The sequence below is a fragment of the Chiloscyllium plagiosum genome, unplaced genomic scaffold, assembly GCF_037043375.1.
Source record: "Chiloscyllium plagiosum isolate Xiang-an unplaced genomic scaffold, Cpla_swu_hap1 HiC_scaffold_4, whole genome shotgun sequence".
Lineage (NCBI taxonomy): Eukaryota > Metazoa > Chordata > Chondrichthyes > Orectolobiformes > Hemiscylliidae > Chiloscyllium > Chiloscyllium plagiosum.
The window spans coordinates 14,450,670-14,470,734 of NW_028270142.1; the positions used below are offsets into that span (position 1 = coordinate 14,450,670).

Here is a 20,065-nt window from a genome sequence, read left to right on the forward strand (position 1 = left end):
CTGGCCTGAGGGGCCTGATGACCTACTCCTGCTCCTACCTCTTATGTTCTTGTATATTATAGCCCACACAGAGAGCTCCCAGTATGCTGTATTTCCACTTTTGTCATCCTGTACTGTTCAGCTCCAGGCGATATCTGACCTGTGTCTCAACACTTTCCCGACTGAAATTATTCTGGGTGTTCGGTCGCTTCCTAGTCTCAACTTATTTACCCCTCTGAACCCAACGTGACCCAATTTGACCTATTCACATGTGTCAACCCCACAACTGTTGTCTGCAGCACAGCTGTGTGGCCGATACCCAAATCTGATGCAATCAAAAAATACAAGAGTGTGTGAAAAAGAAATCCAGGAAAGCTTTGTTTAAAAACAAACCTTGTAATATTCCACTTTAGTCAATTTTCAGGATTATTCCCTCAATTATAATTGAAGCCTTTAAAAAGTAAATTGGTATATTGAGGAACCAGTTCCACTACAAACATTTCCTGCCTGATTCAGAATGTAAATTTTAATGATGCTTTATAAAATAATTTGGTGAAAGAGCTCCAATAATTCTTTTTGGCTTAAATTACTTAATAGTTAAAATATGAGTTTCAAGCTTAAAGGAACATGTGTTTTTTTTTGTTGTTGAACATTTAGTAAGAGCTGAATGGCACTTCAGATTATATTTAAGGAGAAATAGATGTTAAAGCAAAGAGCGTCTGTGAAGGAATATGGAGAGTGAAAGCTAAATATATTGTTTTGATAGAAAGAAGGATGGCTTTTTGAAGTGGGGAGGGTGGTGTGAGGTGGTGTGGGAAGACAAAAGCAGGCTGAGATAAGGAAAAGGGATATTTTGATGACCAAGAATGGTCAGCACTGTGGCTCTTATTGGTGACACGATGGCTCAATGATTAGCACTGCTGCCTCACAGCGCCAGGGACCCAGGTTTGATTCCAGCCTCAGGAGACTGTTCGTGTGGAGTTTGCACATTCTCCGTCTGTTTGCATGGGTTTCCTCCAAGTGCACCTCTTTCCTCCCACAGTCAAAAGATGTGCAGGCTAGGGTGAGTTAGCCATGCGACATTGTCTGTCATGTGCAGGTCAGGGTGGGTTAGCCTTGAGACATTGTCTGTGATGTGCAGGTTAGGGTGGGTTAGTCATGTAACATTAGCTATCAAGTGCAGGTTAGGGTGTGTTAGCCATGCGGCATTGTCTGTTGTATGTAGGTTTGGGTGGGTTAGCCATGCTACATTGTCTGTCATGTGCAGGTTAGGGTGGGCGAGCCATGTGACATTGTCTGTGATGTGCAGGTTAGGGTGGGTTAGCCATGTGACATTGTCTATGGTGTGCAGGTTAGGGTGGGTTAGCCATGCGACATTGTGATGTGCAGGTTAGGGTGGGTTAGCCATGTGACATTGTCTGTGATGTGCAGGTTAGGGTGGGTTAGCCATGTGACATTGTCTATGGTGTGCAGGTTAGGGTGGGTTAGCCATGTGACATTGTGATGTGCAGGTTAGGGTGGGTTAGCCATGTGACATTGTCTGTGGTATGCAGGTTAGGGTGGGTTAGCCATGCGACATTGTCTGTGATGTGCAGGTTAGGGTGGGTTAGCCATGCGACATTGTCTGTGATGTGCAGGTTAGGGTGGGTTAGCCATGCGACATTGTCTGTGATGTGCAGGTTAGAGTGGGTTAGCCATGCGACATTGTCTGTGGTGTGCAGGTTAGAGTGGGTTAGCCATGCGACATTGTCTGTGATGTGCAGGTTAGGGTAGGTTAGTCATGCAACATTGTCTGTGATGTGCAGGTTAGGGTGGGTTAGCCATGCGACATTGTCTGTGATGTGCAGGTTAGGGTGGGTTAGCCATGCGACATTGTCTGTGATGTGCAGGTTAGAGTGGGTTAGCCATGCGACATTGTCTGTGATGTGCAGGTTAGAGTGGGTTAGTCATGCAACATTGTCTGTGATGTGCAGATTAGGGTGGGTTAGCCATGCGACATTGTCTGTGGTGTGCAGGTTAGGGTAGGTTAGTCATGCGACATTGTCTGTGGTGTGCAGGTTAGGGTGGGTTAGCCATGTGGCATTGTCTGTGGTGTGCAGGTTAGCGTGGGTTAGCCATGTGACATTGTCTATGATGTGCAGGTTCAGGTGGGTTAGCCATGAAACATTCTCTGTGGTGTGCAGGTTAGGGTGGGTTAGTCTTGTAACATCGTCTGTGATGTGCAGGTTAGGGTGGGTTAGCCATGTGACATTGTCTATGATGTGCAGGTTCGGGTGAGTTAGCCATGTGACATTGTCTGTCATAGAGTCATATAGATATACAGCATGGAAACAGACCCTTCGGTCCAACCTGTCCATGCCGACCAGATATTCCAACCCAATCTAGTCCCACCTGCCAGCACCTGGCCAATATACCTCCAAACCCTTCCTATTCATATACCCATCCAAATGCCATTTAAATGTTGCAATTGTACCAGCCTCACTTACATCCTCTGGCAGCTCATTCCATACACGTACCACCCTCTGAGTGAAAACGTTGCCCCGATATCTTTCCGATAGGAAGGAGATCAGAATTGCATGCAATATTCTAACAGTGGCCTAACCAATGTCCTGTACAGCTGCAAAATGACTTCTGAACTCCTGTACTCAATACTCTGACCAATAAAGGAAAGCATACCAAATGCCTTCTTTACTATCCTATCTACCTGTGACTCCACTTTCAAGGAGCTATGAACCTGCACTCGAAGGTCTTTTTGTTCAGCAACACTCCCTAGGACCTTACCATTAAGTGTATAAATCCTGCTAAGATTTGCTATCCCAACATGCAGCACCTCGCATTTATCTGAATTAAACTCCATCTGCCACTTCTCAGCCCATTTTCCCATCTGGTCCAGATCCTGTTGTAATCTGAGGTAACCCTCTTCGCTGTCCACTACACCTCCAATTTTGCTGTCATCTGCAAACTTACTAACTGTACCTCTTATGCTCGCATCCAAATCATTTATGTAAATAACAAAAAGTAGTGGGCCCAGCACCGATCCTTGTGGCACTCCACTGGTCTCAGGCCTCCAGTCTGAAAAACAACCCTCCACCACTACCCTCTGTCTTCTACCTTTCAGCCAGTTCTGTATCCAAATGGCTCGTTCTCCCTGTATTTCGTGAGATCTAACCTTGCTAATCAGTCTCCCATGGCGAAACTTGTCGAACGCCTTACTGCAGTCCATGTAGATCACATCTACTGCTCTGCCCTCATCAATCTTCTTTGTTACTTCTTCAAAAAACTCAATCAAGTTTGTGAGACATGATCTCCCATGCACAAAGCCATGTTGACTATCCCAAATCAATTCTTGCCTTTCCAAATACATGTACATCCTGCCCCTCAGGATTCCCTCCAACAACTTGCTCACCACCGACGTCAGGCTCACCGGTCTATAGTTCCCTGGCTTGTCTTTACCGCCCTTCTTAAACAGTGGCACCACGTTTCAAGTGCAGGTTTGGGTGCGTTAGCCATGGGACATTGTCTGTGATGTGCTGGTTAGGGTGGGTTAGCCATGTGACATTGTCTGTGAAGTGCAGGTTAGGGTTGGTTAGCCATGCGACACTGCCTGTCATGTGTAGGATAGTGTGGGTTAGCAATGTGACATTGTGATGTGCAGGTTCGGGTGGGTTAACCATGTGACATTTTCTGTGATGTGCAGGTTCGGGTGGGTTAACCATGTGACATTGTCTGTGATGTGCAGGTTAGGGTCGGTTAACCATGCGACATTGTCTGTGATGTGCAGGTTAGGGTCGGTTAACCATGCGACATTGTCTGTGATGTGCAGGTTAGGGTCGGTTAACCATGCGACATTGTCTGTGATGTGCAGGTTAGGGTCGGTTAACCATGCGACATTGTCTGTGATGTGCAGGTTAGTGTGTGTTATCCGTGCTGAACGGAGGCTTATGGGGATAGGGTAGAGGGCTGAGTGGCATGCTCTTCAAAGGGTCACTGTATCTTCAGTGGGCCAAATCGCCTCTTTCCACACTGTAGGGGTTCTATGCATTAGAAGGAGATGGATTTTCATGCGACGTGAGAGACTGTTGGTGGAGAGATCATGTTGAGACAAGAGAGACTCTGTGTGTAAGAGGCAGAAAACATTCCTTTTTTGTCCCTTTTTACACCAATTAAAGATAAAGAATGGTGCACATATTTTAGAGAGAAGAAATCCAGTTGGACACTGACAGATACCAAGATTGGCTCCGTTCACTGCTTCAGAAAGGGATGAGGGTCTGAACACTGGAGAGATGAAGAGACACTGAACCTGTTCAAGGACAGGAAGAGAGAGAGAGAGATATCTTGTTGAATGAACAAGTCTTTTGCTGGGAAGTAGAAATGTAGTAAAATAACCACTTGAAGCTATCAGTGACAGGGAGAAAGAGAGATTCTAAAACACAAATTTCAATAGAAACAGAAGCAAATGTGGGTGGTACAGCAGTTAACGCTGCTGCCTCACAGCACTAGGGACTTGCGTTCAATTCGAGCCTTGGGCAAATCTGTGTGGAGTTTGCACGTTCTCCCCGTGTCTGTGGGAGTTTCTGTTGGATGCTCCAGTTTCCTCCCACAGTACAAAGATGTACAGGTTAGGCGAATTGGCCATGCTAAATTGGCCCATCATACCTAGGGACGTGCAGGCGAGATAGATTGGCCCTGGGGAATGAGGGATTCCAGGGATAAGGTGGAGGTCCTGAGTCTGGGAGAGATAGTCTTCAGAGGGTTAATGCAAAAATGACTTCTTTTGGCACTGTAGGCATTCTATGATTGAAAGGGATCAAATTATCCCAGGAGTGGGAGAAAGGTTTCAGCTTTTGCTGAGGCTGAAAAAACAATGAGAAGAATCTGTGCAGAAAAACACCCTTACCTGTTTTCAAATTTTCTTCCTACTTTGATGAGTAAGTTTCATTAATGTTTTTGCCCACTGTTGAAGAGGGAACCTTTTGCACGTTAGGGAAATGTGATGACTACCATACCGCAGAAACAGTTCGATTCTGTTTTACAAACTACCATATGGATAGTCAGAAATGAGGCTTCATTGACATTTGAGTTCAAGTCACTGGACTCGAAGTCCGGAATGCACACCTTCACACTATAGGACTCACAGCACTTTAATCAGTTTCTGTTACGCTCTGGTAATTGTAATGCTGCTAATGTTGGATAAGTTGTACAAATTTAGGTGGACAAGCAGGTAGTATTAAGGAGGTGGGGAGGCTGCAGAAGGATCTAGACAGTTTGGGAGAGTGGTCCAGGAAATGGCTGATGGAATTCAATGTGAGCAAATGCGAGGTCTTGTACTTTGGAAAAAAGAATACAAGCATGGACTACTTTCTAAACGGTGAGAAGATTCGTAAAACCAAAGTACAAAGGGATCTGGGAGTGCTGGTCGAGGATTCTCTAAAGGTAAACATGCAGATTGAGTCCGTGATTAAGAAAGCAAATGCAATGTTGTCATTTATCTCAAGAGGGTTGGAATATAAAAGCACCGTTGTGCTACTGAGACTTTATAAAGCTCTGGTTAGGCCCCATTTGGAGTACTGTGTCCAGTTTTGGTCCCCACACCGCAGGAAGGACATACTGGCACTGGAGCATGTCCAGCGGAGATTCACACGGATGATCCCTGGAATGGCAGGTCTAACATACAAGGAACGGCTGAGGATCCTGGGATTGTATTCATTGGAGTTTAAAAGATTAAGGGGAGATCTAATAGAAACTTACAAGATAATACATGGCTTGGAAAGGGTGGACGCTAGGAAATTGTTTCCGTTAGGCGAGGAGACTAGGACCCGTGGACACAGCCTTAGAATTAGAGGGGGTAAATTCAGAACAGAAATGCAGAGACATTTCTTCAGCCATAGAGTGCCTGTGGAATTCATTGCCGCAGAGTGCAGTGGAGGCCGGGACGCTAAATGTCTTCAAGGCAGAGATTGATAAATTCTTGATGTCACAAGGAATTAAGGGCTACGGGGAGAATGCGGGTAAGTGGAGTTGAAATGCCCATCAGCCATGATTGAATGGTGGAGTGGACACGATGGGCCGAATGGCCTTACCTCCGCTCCTATGTCTTATGGTCTTATGGTCTTAAATTGGAATGGAAGCTATAGTACTGGACCATCACCCGCTTCAGCCTCTGCAATTTGCACCAAAGTTCAGGCAGATGGTGGAAGCGCATTTTCAAATACTGAGTCAGAAATTTCTGGTAAAACTCAGCAGGTCTGGCAGCATTTGTGGAGAGAAAGCAGAGGTAACGTTTCGGGTCCAGTGACCCTTCTTCACAACAGGAGTTCTGAAATGTTAACTCTGTTTTCTCTCCACAGATGCTGCCAGAAGTGCTGAGTTTTCCCAGTTACTTCTGGTTTTGTTTCTGATTTCCAGCATCTGGAGATCTTTACTTTTTTGCTGTTCAATTACTAAGTGTTTTCAGGAGCAAAATTATGTTTCACAAACTCTCCCAGGTACAAAAATTATTGTGAATTCAGGTTGCTCATGAGCTTTTCTACTGCAGAGAACAAATTACTGTAGGTCCTGACATTTGGCTGAATCCTGATGTCGAGCTTTCAAAGGGAGTTGTATATCTTCAGCTTTCTTTCCTTTATGAATATGTCTTTGTATATCAGTATATAACACATGCAGTAGACCAAGGAAGGTGACTACAAGAAAAGGGACGTCAGGATGTAGGGCATCTTTCCCAGTTAGGCCAGAACCTCAAGTCATGTGTAGGTAAATGTTAAACAAGCATTAAGTATCGATGTGTTGAAAATTCAAAATGTAATTGCTGCATAATCCACATAGTGAATGCACCTTTATAATGCACAACCCCAGTAAGAGGTATGGCAATTAAAGGTCAGGTACACATATTCCAGTTGGTAACCGAAGAAACATTTGTCTTGGTTGTGACAACAAATGGGGTGTATTTTCAGTGGGAAGGGAAGCTATTAGTTTTTCCAAATTGAAGACTTTTATAGGGGAAAATGCTTGCCTCTCCTGACTGACTGACAAGGAATAGATCTTGAGGAATTTGATGTGTTTCTAATCCGTGGCCTGACAGACAGCCTTTGAGGCCAAGTGTACAATTACTGGTGTGGTTGTGAACTTTCCAGGGTTTTCTTCTGACTCATAGGAATACCCCGTGGCCAAATCAACATTGGCAGACAGATGGAACACACCCTCTTTTGGATTCCACCCATCATCTTTCTTTAGCTACTCACTTCTGGCACTGTCCATTTGAAGCTAAGCAGGATGTCAGACTTTTCCATTACCATTGAATGTGCTTGGTGTTTGCTCGTTCCCTTTGCTCAGACTCAAAAGATTCAGGCCTGGACCAGGAAGAAAAGAAAAACCTAAAAGAAAACAAAGAACGGTGGATGCTAAAAAAAATCTGAAACGAAGACATAAATTGCTGGAGAAACTCAGCAAGTTCAGCAGCACCTGTAGAGAGAAAGCAGAATTAACTTCTTGTGACCGGTAGCCCCTCTTCACAACTGATAATATCTTGGAAAAAGGTGCTATTGATGCTGATGACAGGTGCTGGGGATGGGGAAAGGAGCGAGCGGATAGATGGAGATGGAGCCCAGAGAGAGGGAGAAAGTCAGGCAGACAAAGGGATGAGGAAGGAATGTTGACAATGGGGACCCTAAGTAGGTGAAAATGGGTAGGCTGCGCTGAATGCAGCCCATTTCACAACAGAAAATGGGGTGGAGGTGTAGGCCATGGATGTAGGATTTGGGAGCAGGGTGTGGATGTAGAGTAAGGGAATGGGGTGTGGATTTTGGGTGTGGGGTGTGGGTGTGGTGTGTAGATGTGGGGTGTGGGTATTGGGTATGGGCGTGGAGTATGGGTGTGGAGTGAGGGTGTGGGGTGTGATTGTGGGTGTGGGGTATGGGTGTGGAGTGTGGGGTATGGGAGTGGGGTGTGAGAGTCGGGTATGGCTGTGGAGTGTGGGTGTGGGGTGTGGGGTGTGGGTGTGGGATGTGGGTGTGAGTGGGGTGTGGGGTGTGGGCATGGTATGTGGGGTGTGGATCTGGGGTGTGGGTGTGGAGTGTGTGAGTGGGGTGTGGGGTGTGGGCATGGTATGTGGGGTGTGGATCTGGGGTGTGGGTGTGGGATGTGGGTGTGAGGTTTGGGGTGTAGGGTGTGTGAGTGGGATGTGAGTGTGGGGTGTGGGTGTGGAGTGTGGGTGTGGAGTGAGGGTGTGGGGTGTGATTGTGGGTGTGGGGTATGGGTGTGGAGTGTGGGGTATGGGAGTGGGGTGTGAGAGTCGGGTATGGCTGTGGAGTGTGGGTATGGGGTGTGGGGTATAGGGTGTTGGAGTGGGGTGTGGGTGTGGGATGTGGGTGTGGGGTGTGTGAGTGGGGTGTGGGGTGTGGGATGTGGGTGTGGGGTTTGGGGTGTAGGGTGTGTGAGTGGGATGTGGGTGTGGAGTGTGGGGTGTGGAGTGTGGGTGTGGGAGTGGGGTGTGAGTGTGGAGTGTGGGTGTGGGAGTGGGGTGTGAGTGGAGTATGGGTATGGGAATGGGGTGTGGGTATGAGGTGTGGGAGTGGGGTATGGGGTGTGGAGTGTGGTTGTGGAAGTGGGGTGTGGGGTATGGGGTGTGGAGTGTGTTTGTGTGAGTGGGGTATGGGGTGTGGGAGTGGTGTGTGGGTATGGGGTATGGGAGTGGGGTGTGGGTGTGGAGTGTGGGTGTGGAAGTGGGGTGTGGGGTATGGGGTGTGGAGTGTGTTTGTGTGAGTGGGGTATGGGGTGTGGGGTGTGGGAGTGGTGTGTGGGTATGGGGTGTGGGGTGTGGGAGTGGTGTGTGGGTATAGGGTGTGGGAGTGGGGTGTGGGTGTGGAAGTGGGGTGTGGAGTGTGTTTGTGTGAGTGGGGTATGGGGTGTGGGTATGGGGTGTGGGTATGGGGTGTGGGTGTGGGGTGTGGGAGTGGGGTGTGGGGTGTGGATGTGGTTGTGGAGTGTGGGGTGTGGGTGTGGGGTGTGTGAGTGGGATATGGGTGTGTGGGAGTAGGGTGTGGGTATGGGGTGTGGGTGTGGGTATGGGGTGTGGGGTGTGGGTATGGGGTGTGGGTGTAGGAGTGGGGTGTGTGAGTGGAGTGTGGGTGTGGGAATGGGGTGTGGGTATGAGGTGGGGTGTGGGTGTGGAAGTGGGGTGTGGGGTGTGGGAATGGGGTGTGGGGTGTGGAGTGTGTTTGTGTGAGTGGGGTATGAGGTGTGGGTGTGTGGGTGTGGGGTGTGGGTGTGGGAGTTTGGGTATGGGATGTGGGTGTTGCGTATGGGGGTGTGGGAGTGGGGTGTGGGAGTGGGGTGTGGGTGTTGGGTATGGGAGTGTGGGAGTGGGATGTGGGTATTGAGTGTGGGTGTGGGGTGTGGGTATTGAGTGTGGGTGTGGGGTGTGGGTATGGGGTGTTGGGTATGGGAGTTGGGTGTGGGTGTGGGTGTGGGATATGGGAGTGTGGGAGTGGGGTGTGGGTATTGGGTGTGGGTATGAGGTGTGGGTATGGGAGTGTGAGAGTGGGGTGTGGATGTGGGGTTTGGGAGTGTGGGATTGGGGTATGGGGTGTGGGAGTAGGGAATGGGGGTGGGGTGTGGGAGTGGGGTGTGGGAGTGGGGTATGGGTATGGGTATGATATGAACACAAAGTTTCTATCTGTTTCCCAATCGACTACAGAGACCCAATCCCTATCTTGGCTTTTTAAAAATGTTTTTAAAGTTCAAAGTAAGTCTTGCATCTTAATCCAGTTTCTCTTTCTGAACTGTGGAAATAATTTTCCAATGCCAGCTGTAAACCTTTCAGAATTCTGCTGTCCAGCACTTTTCCAGTTCTTACAACTTGAAGACCTCTATATAAACTCCCCTGGGTTAGACATTTCACAAACTAAAAAGCACTTCTGCTGATGAGACCAGTAACCCTTAATCAAAATCGAGACTTAACTGTGGGTTCTTCTGAACTCAGAATTTAGACCTTCTGTTCTGAAGTCAAAACTAACCTAATTGCCTTAATGTTTTTACTCTCTAATATAAGCTGAACAGTATAAACATTTTACCCATTAATGCTACAGGAGCTCTGCCAGACATTTGACTGAAGTTGCATGAATTCCTAGAAGTAATGTAGTTCAGTCACAAATGACTTTGCAAAACCTTCACAGGACTAATCAAACTTACTTGCCTCTATTATTATTAAAATGTCCAAATTCCAAAATGATAAATTGTGCACATTTAGCAAACTATGTCCCTGCTGTTATCCTTCCAGTTGGAAGAAGTCACAGGTTTAGGATAGCGTTGGTGCGAGAACAGGGGCCTGGGTTAGTTGTTGCAGTGCGTTTTGTACATGTTACTCGCTGGTGCGACAGCATGTTGGTGGTAGAGCGCGTGTATCTTTAACTTAAAGGATGAATGATAAATTTAGTGGGCTTCAGCCGGCCCATGATGTTTGTAATTGAATACAGATTGTGGCTGAACGTAATTCTGCTACTGATGTTAGCCTGCAGCACCTCACAGATGCCCAGTTTAGAGCTGCTTTGGCTGTTCAGTCTGTATCCAATTAGCATGATAGGAATGACACACAAGACAAGTAGCAAAGATTCGGTGGTGGTTTCCCACTTTGAATTATGCAGGTACAATTAATGTCCTCTTTAAACACTGCCTGCTGTTCAGACCCAATCCACCCTTCAGCATTATTTAAAAGACCAACTTCTTGTGAGGTGCTTTTAATTTCCTTTTGCTGGTATAAAGTTGTTGGCAGTACTGTGTTAATATTGTTTTGCAGGAATTTTGCTAATGTTTTGGATTTTCAAGGGTGTGGTATTGGATCTAACAGAGGAATCAAAGTTGGGTTTAGCCTGTCAGGAGACTGTGTCTATTTCACTTGGAAGAGTTATGGTTGGAGTCTCTCCTGGGTTATAGCTTGAGTTACACACATACAAACATGCATGAAAATGTACAATTTGGGAACAAGAATAGGCTACTAGACCCCGCCAGTCTATAATTCTATAAGACCACAGCTATTCTAGATATTGCCTACTGTCAATAATTTCCACTGCCTTCCTCATCGTGGCTGTTTCTACCTCTGCTTTTCAAATGTTCAAAGCCTCTGCTACAGCTACCTTTTGAGGAAGAGAGCTTCAAATACTCGTGACTCTGTAGCAGAAAATATCCTTGTTCCTGTCTTAAATGTGTGATCTATTATTTTTATTCAGTGACCCCCTAGTTCTGGATTTTCTCACAAGAAGAAACATTCTCTCCACATCCACCCGATCAAGGCCCTCAGGATCGTATGTATTTCTTCTTAATCTTCTACACGTTGGCAGAGGCAAGCCTACCCTGTGCACCCCTTCCTCATTAGATAACCTGCCAATTTCAGGTATTAGTGTAATAAACCCTGGCTGAACTGCTTCCAATGTACTTCCTTCCTTAAATAAGAATACTGTCTACAATATGTCAGATGTGGTCTCACCAATTCCACATACAAATGAAGTATAATCTCTCTACTGTTATATTCAACTCCCCAAGCCAGAAATAGTAACATCCCATCAGCTTTCCTAATTACTTGCTGCAAAGGCCCATTAATCTTCTGCAATTCCTACACTAGGACACTCAGATCGCTATGCATCTCAGAATTCTCTCCTCATATGGATAATACACTTTCCTTCATTCTTCCTGCCATAATGGACAACTCCGTACTTTCCCATAATATACTCGTTTTGCCAGATAATTGTCCATTCCCTTAACCTTATTCATATTCCTTTTGTAGTCTCCTTCTGTTATCTTCGCACTTTAACCTTTCTACCGTACCTTCAGTCCCTTCAGCCAAGACGTTTATATAAATTGGAGAAGGTTGATTGATGTGATTGGAAAATGGGGTCCTGACAATAGAGAGGGAGAGATGTGTTCAGACAAAAGAGGAGGCAGGGAGGAGGCCAGGGATATTCTGTTTGGTTGTCGACACCAAGTCTCTGGGTCCCTTGAGATATCATTCTGTCATCCCGGGTCCATCACAATGTCTGAACTTTGAACTCATTTTCGACATGTTATCACACCATCCATTTGGACAAGATTCTGAAATAAAAATCACCAGCAATAAACTGTTCAATAAGAACTCCATCCAACAACATCTACAGAAGGAAACACAAAACTGACTGGCTCACTCTTTGCATTTTCTTAGACTCTGTCTTCCTTTGGTCCTTGCTCTTAAACAGTGCAACCTTTTTAGCTGCTGGTGGCAGGTGGAAAAGCTGGTGGTTTTCACTGGGGAAGAGTCCAGATGACATTGCAGGACAAGCTTGAGTAGCTCTGGGCCCTAGGGGCACTGACTTTGTACTGCTCCACCTTTATCTTGGTGGTAGCAGTTTGGATGGTCTAGTTGGCAGGCTGCAGCAAGGCCGTTGCCGGTGTGGTGCTGATAGTTGTATATACGATATTTGGCGAAAGTGAGGACTGCAATGCTGGAGAGTCAGAGTTGAAAAGTGTGGTGATGGAAAAGCACAGCCAGTCAGGCCTTCATGTTCCTTAATAGTGGTAACAGACTGTTTGGCATATTGTATCCGTTGCTCCCAATGCGGTCTCCTCTACAATGGGGAGACTGGATGCCTCCTCACAGAGCACTTTAGGGAACATCTCTAGGACACCTGCACAAATCGACCACACCGCCCTGTGGCCCAACATTTCAACTCCCCCTCCCACTCTGCCAAGGACATGGAGGTGCTGGGCCTCCTTCACCGCCGCTCCCTCACCACCCGATGCCTGCAGGTAGAACGCCTCATCTTCCGCCTCGGAACACTTCAACCCCAGGGCATCAATGTGGACTTCACCAGTTTCCTCATTTCCTCTTCCCCCACCTCACCCCAGTTCCAAACTTCCAGCTCAGCACTGTCCCCATGACTTGTCCTACCTGCCTATCTTCTCTTCCACCTATCCACTCCCCCCTCCTCTCTAACCTATCACCTTCATCCCACCTCCATCCACCCATTGTACTCTTTGCTACCTTCCCTCCCCCTCCTCCCTGACCTATCACCTTCGTCCCCACCCCCACTCACCTATTGTACTCTTTGCTACCTTAACCCACCCTCCTCCCTGACCTATCACCTCCATCCCCACCCCCATTCACCTATTGTACTCTATGCTACTTTCTCCCCACCCCCACCCTCCTCTTATTTATCTTTCCACCCTTCAGGCACTCTGCCTGTATTCCTGATGAAGGGCTCTTGCCCGAAACGTCGATTTTCCTGCTCCTCGGATGCTGCCAGAACTGCGGTGCTCTTCCAGCACCACTCTAATCCAGAATCTGGTTTTCAGCATCTGCAGTCGTTGTTTTTACCCTCCTGTTTGGCGTGTTCATCAATGTAGCAAATATCTCACAGCCATGTCAGATCAAATGATGGTGCTTCCACATCCCAGATCTAGGGTTACTCCCTCTTTCCTTTATGAAGCTGCACTTAGTGGCCAGCTGGCAACTCTGGGCTACTTGAAAGCATAAATGCCAAAATACAAGGCTAAGGGTTTTGGGGTGGAAAGCAAACATCTCCAATCACGCCATCTGTAGTTTTCACTTCATATCAAAAACGAGATGGAGAACAAAGCAGGAATATACTGGCATTGTCATGGTTCTCAGCAACATAGCCAGCTTCCACATCTGATACCATGATGTGCAGGCTTGGTTGGTGCAGGTACACCTGTCCCCTTTTTGCTTCTAGCTTGGCTTCTTCATGCGATATGCCACCTTGTCCTGTGAGAGAAAGGACAGAACGCCAGTGAGTGTCTGCCAAAGCTGAATGGCTGAATGTATATAAAGGCAATGAAAGCTAAATGTAAGGCTGTTACCATTAGTACATATGCAAAGCTGATATGGGATACCTGAATGTTAGGCCCGAGACTAGATAGCCAGCAAATGCCGATAACGGGTGCTAGTTTGTGATGAATGAGAGCTTGCTAGCAGAGAGATATTCACTGATCTTAACCATCTGTCTCAGATCACTGAACTTCTTGTGATGTGGCACACAGGTCCAAGGCTAGCTTGCGGGATTTGTCCTGACTGCGACCTGTTCCCATTTCCTTCTCAGGTTTTGCCTTGAGGCCATGAATGTCAACAGTGCAGAGAAAAGGCCCTTTGGCCCATTCAGTCTGTGTGGGTCAAAAACAAGAACTAATTATTCCAGTCTCATTTCCATCACTTGGCCCATAGTCTTGTATGTCTTGGCTTTATCATCTGACTGTCTGTGGAAACAGTTGTGTCTCCCATCCTTTCCATGTCCTGGGCTGCAAGCTGAAATAACTGCGATGACGATGGAGAGCGAGGTGTGTTGCTGCCTGTTTAAACTGGAACCTACACATGCTGATCACCAAGTCCGAAAACTGACCTGAATACGTTGTTACACAATCACCGTCCTACATGAAGCACAGTAGCCAGTGGAAATTTATCACAATGTAAATGATGTTCATTGGAATAAGGAAAGCTATTCTTACACATAATGAGCACAATCCTTCATGGAAAATTAGAATGAAAAATTAAATATTAAACAGAAGCATCATTTCAGTAGAAGTGAGTTGTACGTCATCGTGGTGGAAGAAAACGTAGCACTCATTGACAGGCTTGTAAACTGAAGTGAATTATTTCCTTCTGTGTTCACACAGGTTTGGGATGACAATCTGGCAAAGTCTGCTGAATCGTGGGCTGCGACGTGTATCTGGGACCATGGACCATCGTATTTACTGAGATTTCTGGGGCAAAATCTATCAGTTCGCTCTGGACGGTGAATATTTAGTTTTAAAATTATTCCCGTTGAAATGTAAACTGTATTTCTTTTTGTATGCAGCTTTGTTTAACTGTCGGCGCTACCCTGAGCTGTGTAGATCAGGACAATGTCCTCTTTTTGTAGGGCATTGGTTGATCTCAATCTCAGAGGTAGAGGCCTCATGGTTAGGCCTCTTGGACCAGAGAGTGGAGTTGGAACATCCTGGACCATAAAGCTCCAGGACTCAATTTGTAAGGGGTTTTGTTTTTGTGGAGAGTTCAGCTTCATTCAGGCAGCCTCCTGGCCACAAGCTGGATTTATCCTTACTGGTGAATTCCTCCCATTTCTTCATGTCCTGTCCTGCCTGTCACAGCCCACCCTGAACAGGGGCTCCTTCTCCATGGTGTTACTAAGTACTTTATTTAAGTGGTGAAGGACTTGGAGAAAGGGTACCTCCATCATGGACTATCCTTTACTTACCTTCTTGTCCTACTCCTGCTTCCAAGCTGAGGGACTTCTACTGCTCTTCCAGCTTCAAGACCCTAAGCCCCTGTGTCGGATCAAGTGATGGTGCTTCCACATCCCAGGTCTAGTGTTACTCCCTCTTTCCCTCCTGAGGCTGGACTCAGTGGCCAGCCAGCAACCCAGGGTTGCTTGAAAGCATCAGTGCAGAAGTACAAGGCTAAGGTGACAGAAGGGTTTTGGGGTGGAAAGTATGAGGTAGTCCTCTGGTGATTCATTAGATGTGAAGCTGGAAGAGCACAGCAGGCCAGACAGCATCCAAGAAGCAGGAAAGTCAACTTTTCTGGGCAAAAATGCAAAGGTATTTGGGATGGTGATAGATGGATGCAGGGATGCAATAACCCCCTACTGTATCCATCTATCACCATTTCACCTACCCTTCCCCCAGCACCTTCCCCTTCCCTCCATTTACCTCTGGGCTCTCCTCCCCCTCCTCAGTCCTGGTGAAGAGTTTCGGTCTGAGACATTGACATTCCTTCTCCTCGGATGCTGTCTGTCCTGCTGTGCTCTTCCAGCTTCACACCTATTGACTCTGGCCTCCAGCATCTGTAGTCCTTACAGTCTCCCAGCCTCGAATGATTCATTATCCAGTTTAGGGTAAAGCCAAGATGAGTGGCTGTATCCCACACAGAATGAATTATTGACCCCTACGTGACCCTGTGTTCAAGGAAAGGTCTACCCCTGATCTTTACCCAATGTCAGCCACTCATGAGTTGGAGTGCATAAATTGTCTAGAGTCAGGGTGCATTAGTCAGGGATAAGTGTACGGGAATGGGTCTGGTGGGTTACTCTTTGGAGAGTTGGTGTGGACTTGTTGGGCTGAATGGCCATATTGTAGGGAATCTAATATAATCTAATATATAAACATGTGGTAACTGGCTCAGACTTGACTGTGCATTTTATTTTATTCATTTGTGGGATGTGGGTGTCACTGGCTGGGCCCGTCCCTAGTTGCCCTTGAGAAGGTGGTGGTGAGCTGCCTTCTTGAACCGCTGCAGTCCATTTTCCCTAGGGAAATCCACAATAGCCTGAGGGAGGGAATTCCAGAATTTTGGCCCAATGACAGTGAAGGACCAGCGATATATTTCCAAGGCAGTATGGTGAGTGGCTCAAAGGGGAACTTGCAGCTTATTATGACTAAGCAGCTTTCTAACACTCAGTGACTTGGACCTCACATTAAGTGATAGTTGCTGGAGTACCAGCGGACAATAAGTCTGCTGTCATATCACAGAGAGAGAGAGAGAGAGAGAGAGACAGCTGGCATTGGTTAGGAGGTAGTTGATGATCATGAAACTGAATGCCAGCATGAAATAGTGCCAACATTTCATGTGCCAACAGAATAGGAACAAGGTTAAAAATTATAGCTCATGTATTTATAGAGTCACAGTCATGGAGATGTACAGTAAGGAAACTGACCCTTCGATTCAACTTGTCCATGCTGACCAGATATCCCATCCCAATCTAGTCCCACCTGCCAGCACCTGGCCCATATCCCTCCAAACCCTTCCTATTCATATACCCATCCAGATGCCTTTTAAATGTTGGAATTGTACTTCCACCACTTCCTCTAGCAACTCATTCCATACATACACCACCCTGTGCATGAAAACGTTGCACCTTAGGTCTCTTTTATATCTTTCCCCTCTCACCCTAAACCTATGCCCACCCAAGGGAAAAGACCTTATCTATTTACTCTATCCATGACCCTCACAATTTTATAAACCTCTGCAAGGTCACTCCTCAGCCTCCAATGCTCCAGGGAAAACAGCCCCAGCTAATGCTTGCCTCCAAGAAGGTGGAGGCATGTAGATTAGATTACTTAGTGTGGAAACAGGCCCTTTGGCCCAACAAGTCCACACCGACCCGTCAAAGCACAACCCACCCATATCCATTCCCCTACATTTACCCCTTCACCTAACACTACAGGCATTTTAGCATGGCCAATTCACCTGACCTGCACATTTTTGGACTGTGGGAGGAAACCGGAGCACCCAGAGGAAACCCACACAGACACAGGGAGAATGTGCAAACTCCACACAGGCAGTCGCCTGAGGCGGGATTTGAACCCAGGTCTCTGGCGCTGTGAAGCAGCAGTGCTAGCCACTGTGCCACCGTGCCACCATGAACCACAGCATGCTAGTGTTATGCTCCCTTAGGTGACGACCTAGTGGTATTGTTGCTGGACTGTTAATCCTGAGACCCAGATAATGTTCTGGGGACCCAGGTATGAATCCCACCATAGCAGATGGTGGAATTTGAATTCAATTAAAAAAAAACCTGGAATTAAGGTTCTAACGATGACCATGAATCCATTGCCAATTGTCGGGAAAACCCATCAGGTTCACTTATATCCTTTAGGGAAGGAAACTGCCACCCTGACCTGGTCTGGCTGACATGTGACTCCAGATGGGTATTAAATACTGGCCCAGCCAGCGATGCCCTCATCCCATGAATGGAGAAAGAAAGAAAACTAAAATAAACCAGGCCACCTTCATCTCTGATTTATATAAAGGGAGCAAAACAAATGGGATTTGGGTTTAGATTTGTGTGTACTGTTGTATGTGCACCAGACAAACATGTCCAAAAGAAACACTTGTCAGTATTCACGTGTAATCTGTCTCTTATGGTTGTATTGGCCTAAAGAAAGTCATTACTGAAATTGCAGCTCATGCCTCTCTAATCTGGTAGCCTTGGAAGCAGTCCTTTGCTGGGTCATTGGAGGTCAAGTATATTCAATATGCAAACACTGTAAAAGCCAAGACCTCAGCTTGACTTGTAATAATCAATTACCTAATTGATAATTGATGTTCCAACTGGCCACCGAAAATTTATATTTAGGGTATCCTAACTGGACAAAATGTGATGAATAAAGATTACAGTAAATCCTATATGGGGAAATCTGAAAATCCTTTGGGTACTGGACTACAGATAGTCAGAAAGCTGAAACCCCACGGCAGCATTGAGTGAACACTATATTATCAGAGATACAAGATTTAAAGTTGAAATGTTACACAAGGGCCCTTTCTGTCTCAGTGGTTTGGGTGAATGGTGATGTCTGGAGAACACGTGAAAAAGAGCAGGATGTTACTTTGGATTTTTCGATCTGTTAACCAAAGCTATCAAAACAAATGTAACTGCTCATTCGTCTCTGTTGTATAGGGCTTCACAGGAGTTTATGCTGGATGAAATGCACAAACAGGTGAAATAAGATGCTGTATCAGTGGAAATATTTATTTAGTTTGCAGCTTTGTTAACTTTGTAGCATGTATCTAACACACTTCTTACTTGGTATAGCTATCGAAATATTCTCCAACTGGTAAAACCTTGGTACGATGAAGTGAAGAGCTATAGTTTTCCTTACCCTCGTGACTGCAATCCCAGGTGTCCCCTGAAATGTTATGGACCAGTGTGCACACACTATACACAGGTACAAATGCTTAATATATTTCTACTGACTTACGTTTAATACAAAGTTCCATTCAACCATATTGTGTAAGAACTGAACAAAATGCTTGTCATTCCTTAGATGGTTTGGGCAACGTCCAATCGAATAGGCTGTGCAATCCATACCTGCCACAATATGCATGTCTGGGGGTCAACCTGGCGACGTGCGATATACCTCGTTTGCAACTATTCTCCAAAGTAGGTGCACAGATTTGTTTTTAATAATTGCAATATTTACTCACTTGACCTGTAATGCAAACCTGTAGATACTTAGGTCTTTATCATTTGTTGGCACAGTGGCTCAGTGGTTAGCACTGCTGCCTCACAGCGCCAGGGACCAAGTTCAATTCCACCCTCAGGGCGACCATCTGTGTAGAGTTTGCATGTTCTCCCCGTGACTGTGTGGGTTTCCTCTGGATGCACCAGTTACCTCCCACAGTCCAAAGATGTGCAGGTTAGGTGGATTGGCCGTGCTAAATTGACCAAAGTGTCCAGGGATGTGTAGGGTAGGTGGACTATCCATGAGAAGTGCCGGGTTCCAGGGATAGGGTGGGGCCTGGGTCTGTGGGATGCTGTTTGGAGGGTCGGTGTGGACCCGATGGGCCGAATGGTCTGTTTCCACACTGTATAGGTTCTATGATTTGGATTATACCAGCTATAAAGCTATCCAACTTCCACTCCATTGGAGGGTGTTCTATTGGAATAAAAACTGGCAAGGCTTTTAACTACAGGGAAGTTGACTCTGTCAGATTACCCCCATGTAGTAAAAGACCATTACCATTTTGTATTAACACTTGTTGCCCTGATCAAAATTTGTTTGTTTGCTGGGTCAAATGTTGCTGGTGTGGTACAGTTACTGTGAAGGGTATGATACAAAACGTTAGCATTCATCATTTAGCCTTCTATCGCCAGTTTCAGAGACATTGTAGGCAGCTGCATCTCCTTTCATTTGGCTTGTCAAGGAAAGGTTTCTAAATATCAAATCATAAAGCCTTTGTAGGGAATGGGAACTTTAAGCTCAAGGACAGGCAGTTTTGGGTTGGAAGAGAGGACAAAGTGTTAACAATCTGAATCCTGGCCTCACTTTGTCTTCATGCTCACTACTTACAACATTAATGAGTTACCTGACAAAGGAGCAGTGCTCCAAAAGCTTGTCCTTCCAAATAAACCTGTTGGACTCTAACCTGGTGTTGTGTGATTTTTGACATTAATGGAGACAGCCCTGGGGGACAGATGATCAACTATAGAAGGTGGCTTGACACTATATTATAATTGTGCTGTGTGTTAAGAGTGTATAGGAAAACCCAATATTTGTGGTAGCCAGCAGTGCACCCACCAGTGACCCAGGATCAGTGAGGGATCCAGGCTGC

General features: G+C 46.2%; 1 protein-coding gene across 1 annotated transcript in view; it reads left to right on the forward strand.

The window, feature by feature from the left end:
• Positions 1–20,065, forward strand: part of LOC122549601 (peptidase inhibitor 15-like) — a 37,567-nt gene that overhangs the window by 15,107 nt on the left and 2,395 nt on the right. Inside the window, exons 3-5 of the mRNA XM_043689428.2 lie at positions 14,629–14,747; positions 18,546–18,678; positions 18,778–18,893. Of these exons, the coding sequence (XP_043545363.1) occupies positions 14,629–14,747; positions 18,546–18,678; positions 18,778–18,893 (368 nt within the window). The remainder of the gene's footprint in view (positions 1–14,628; positions 14,748–18,545; positions 18,679–18,777; positions 18,894–20,065) is intronic.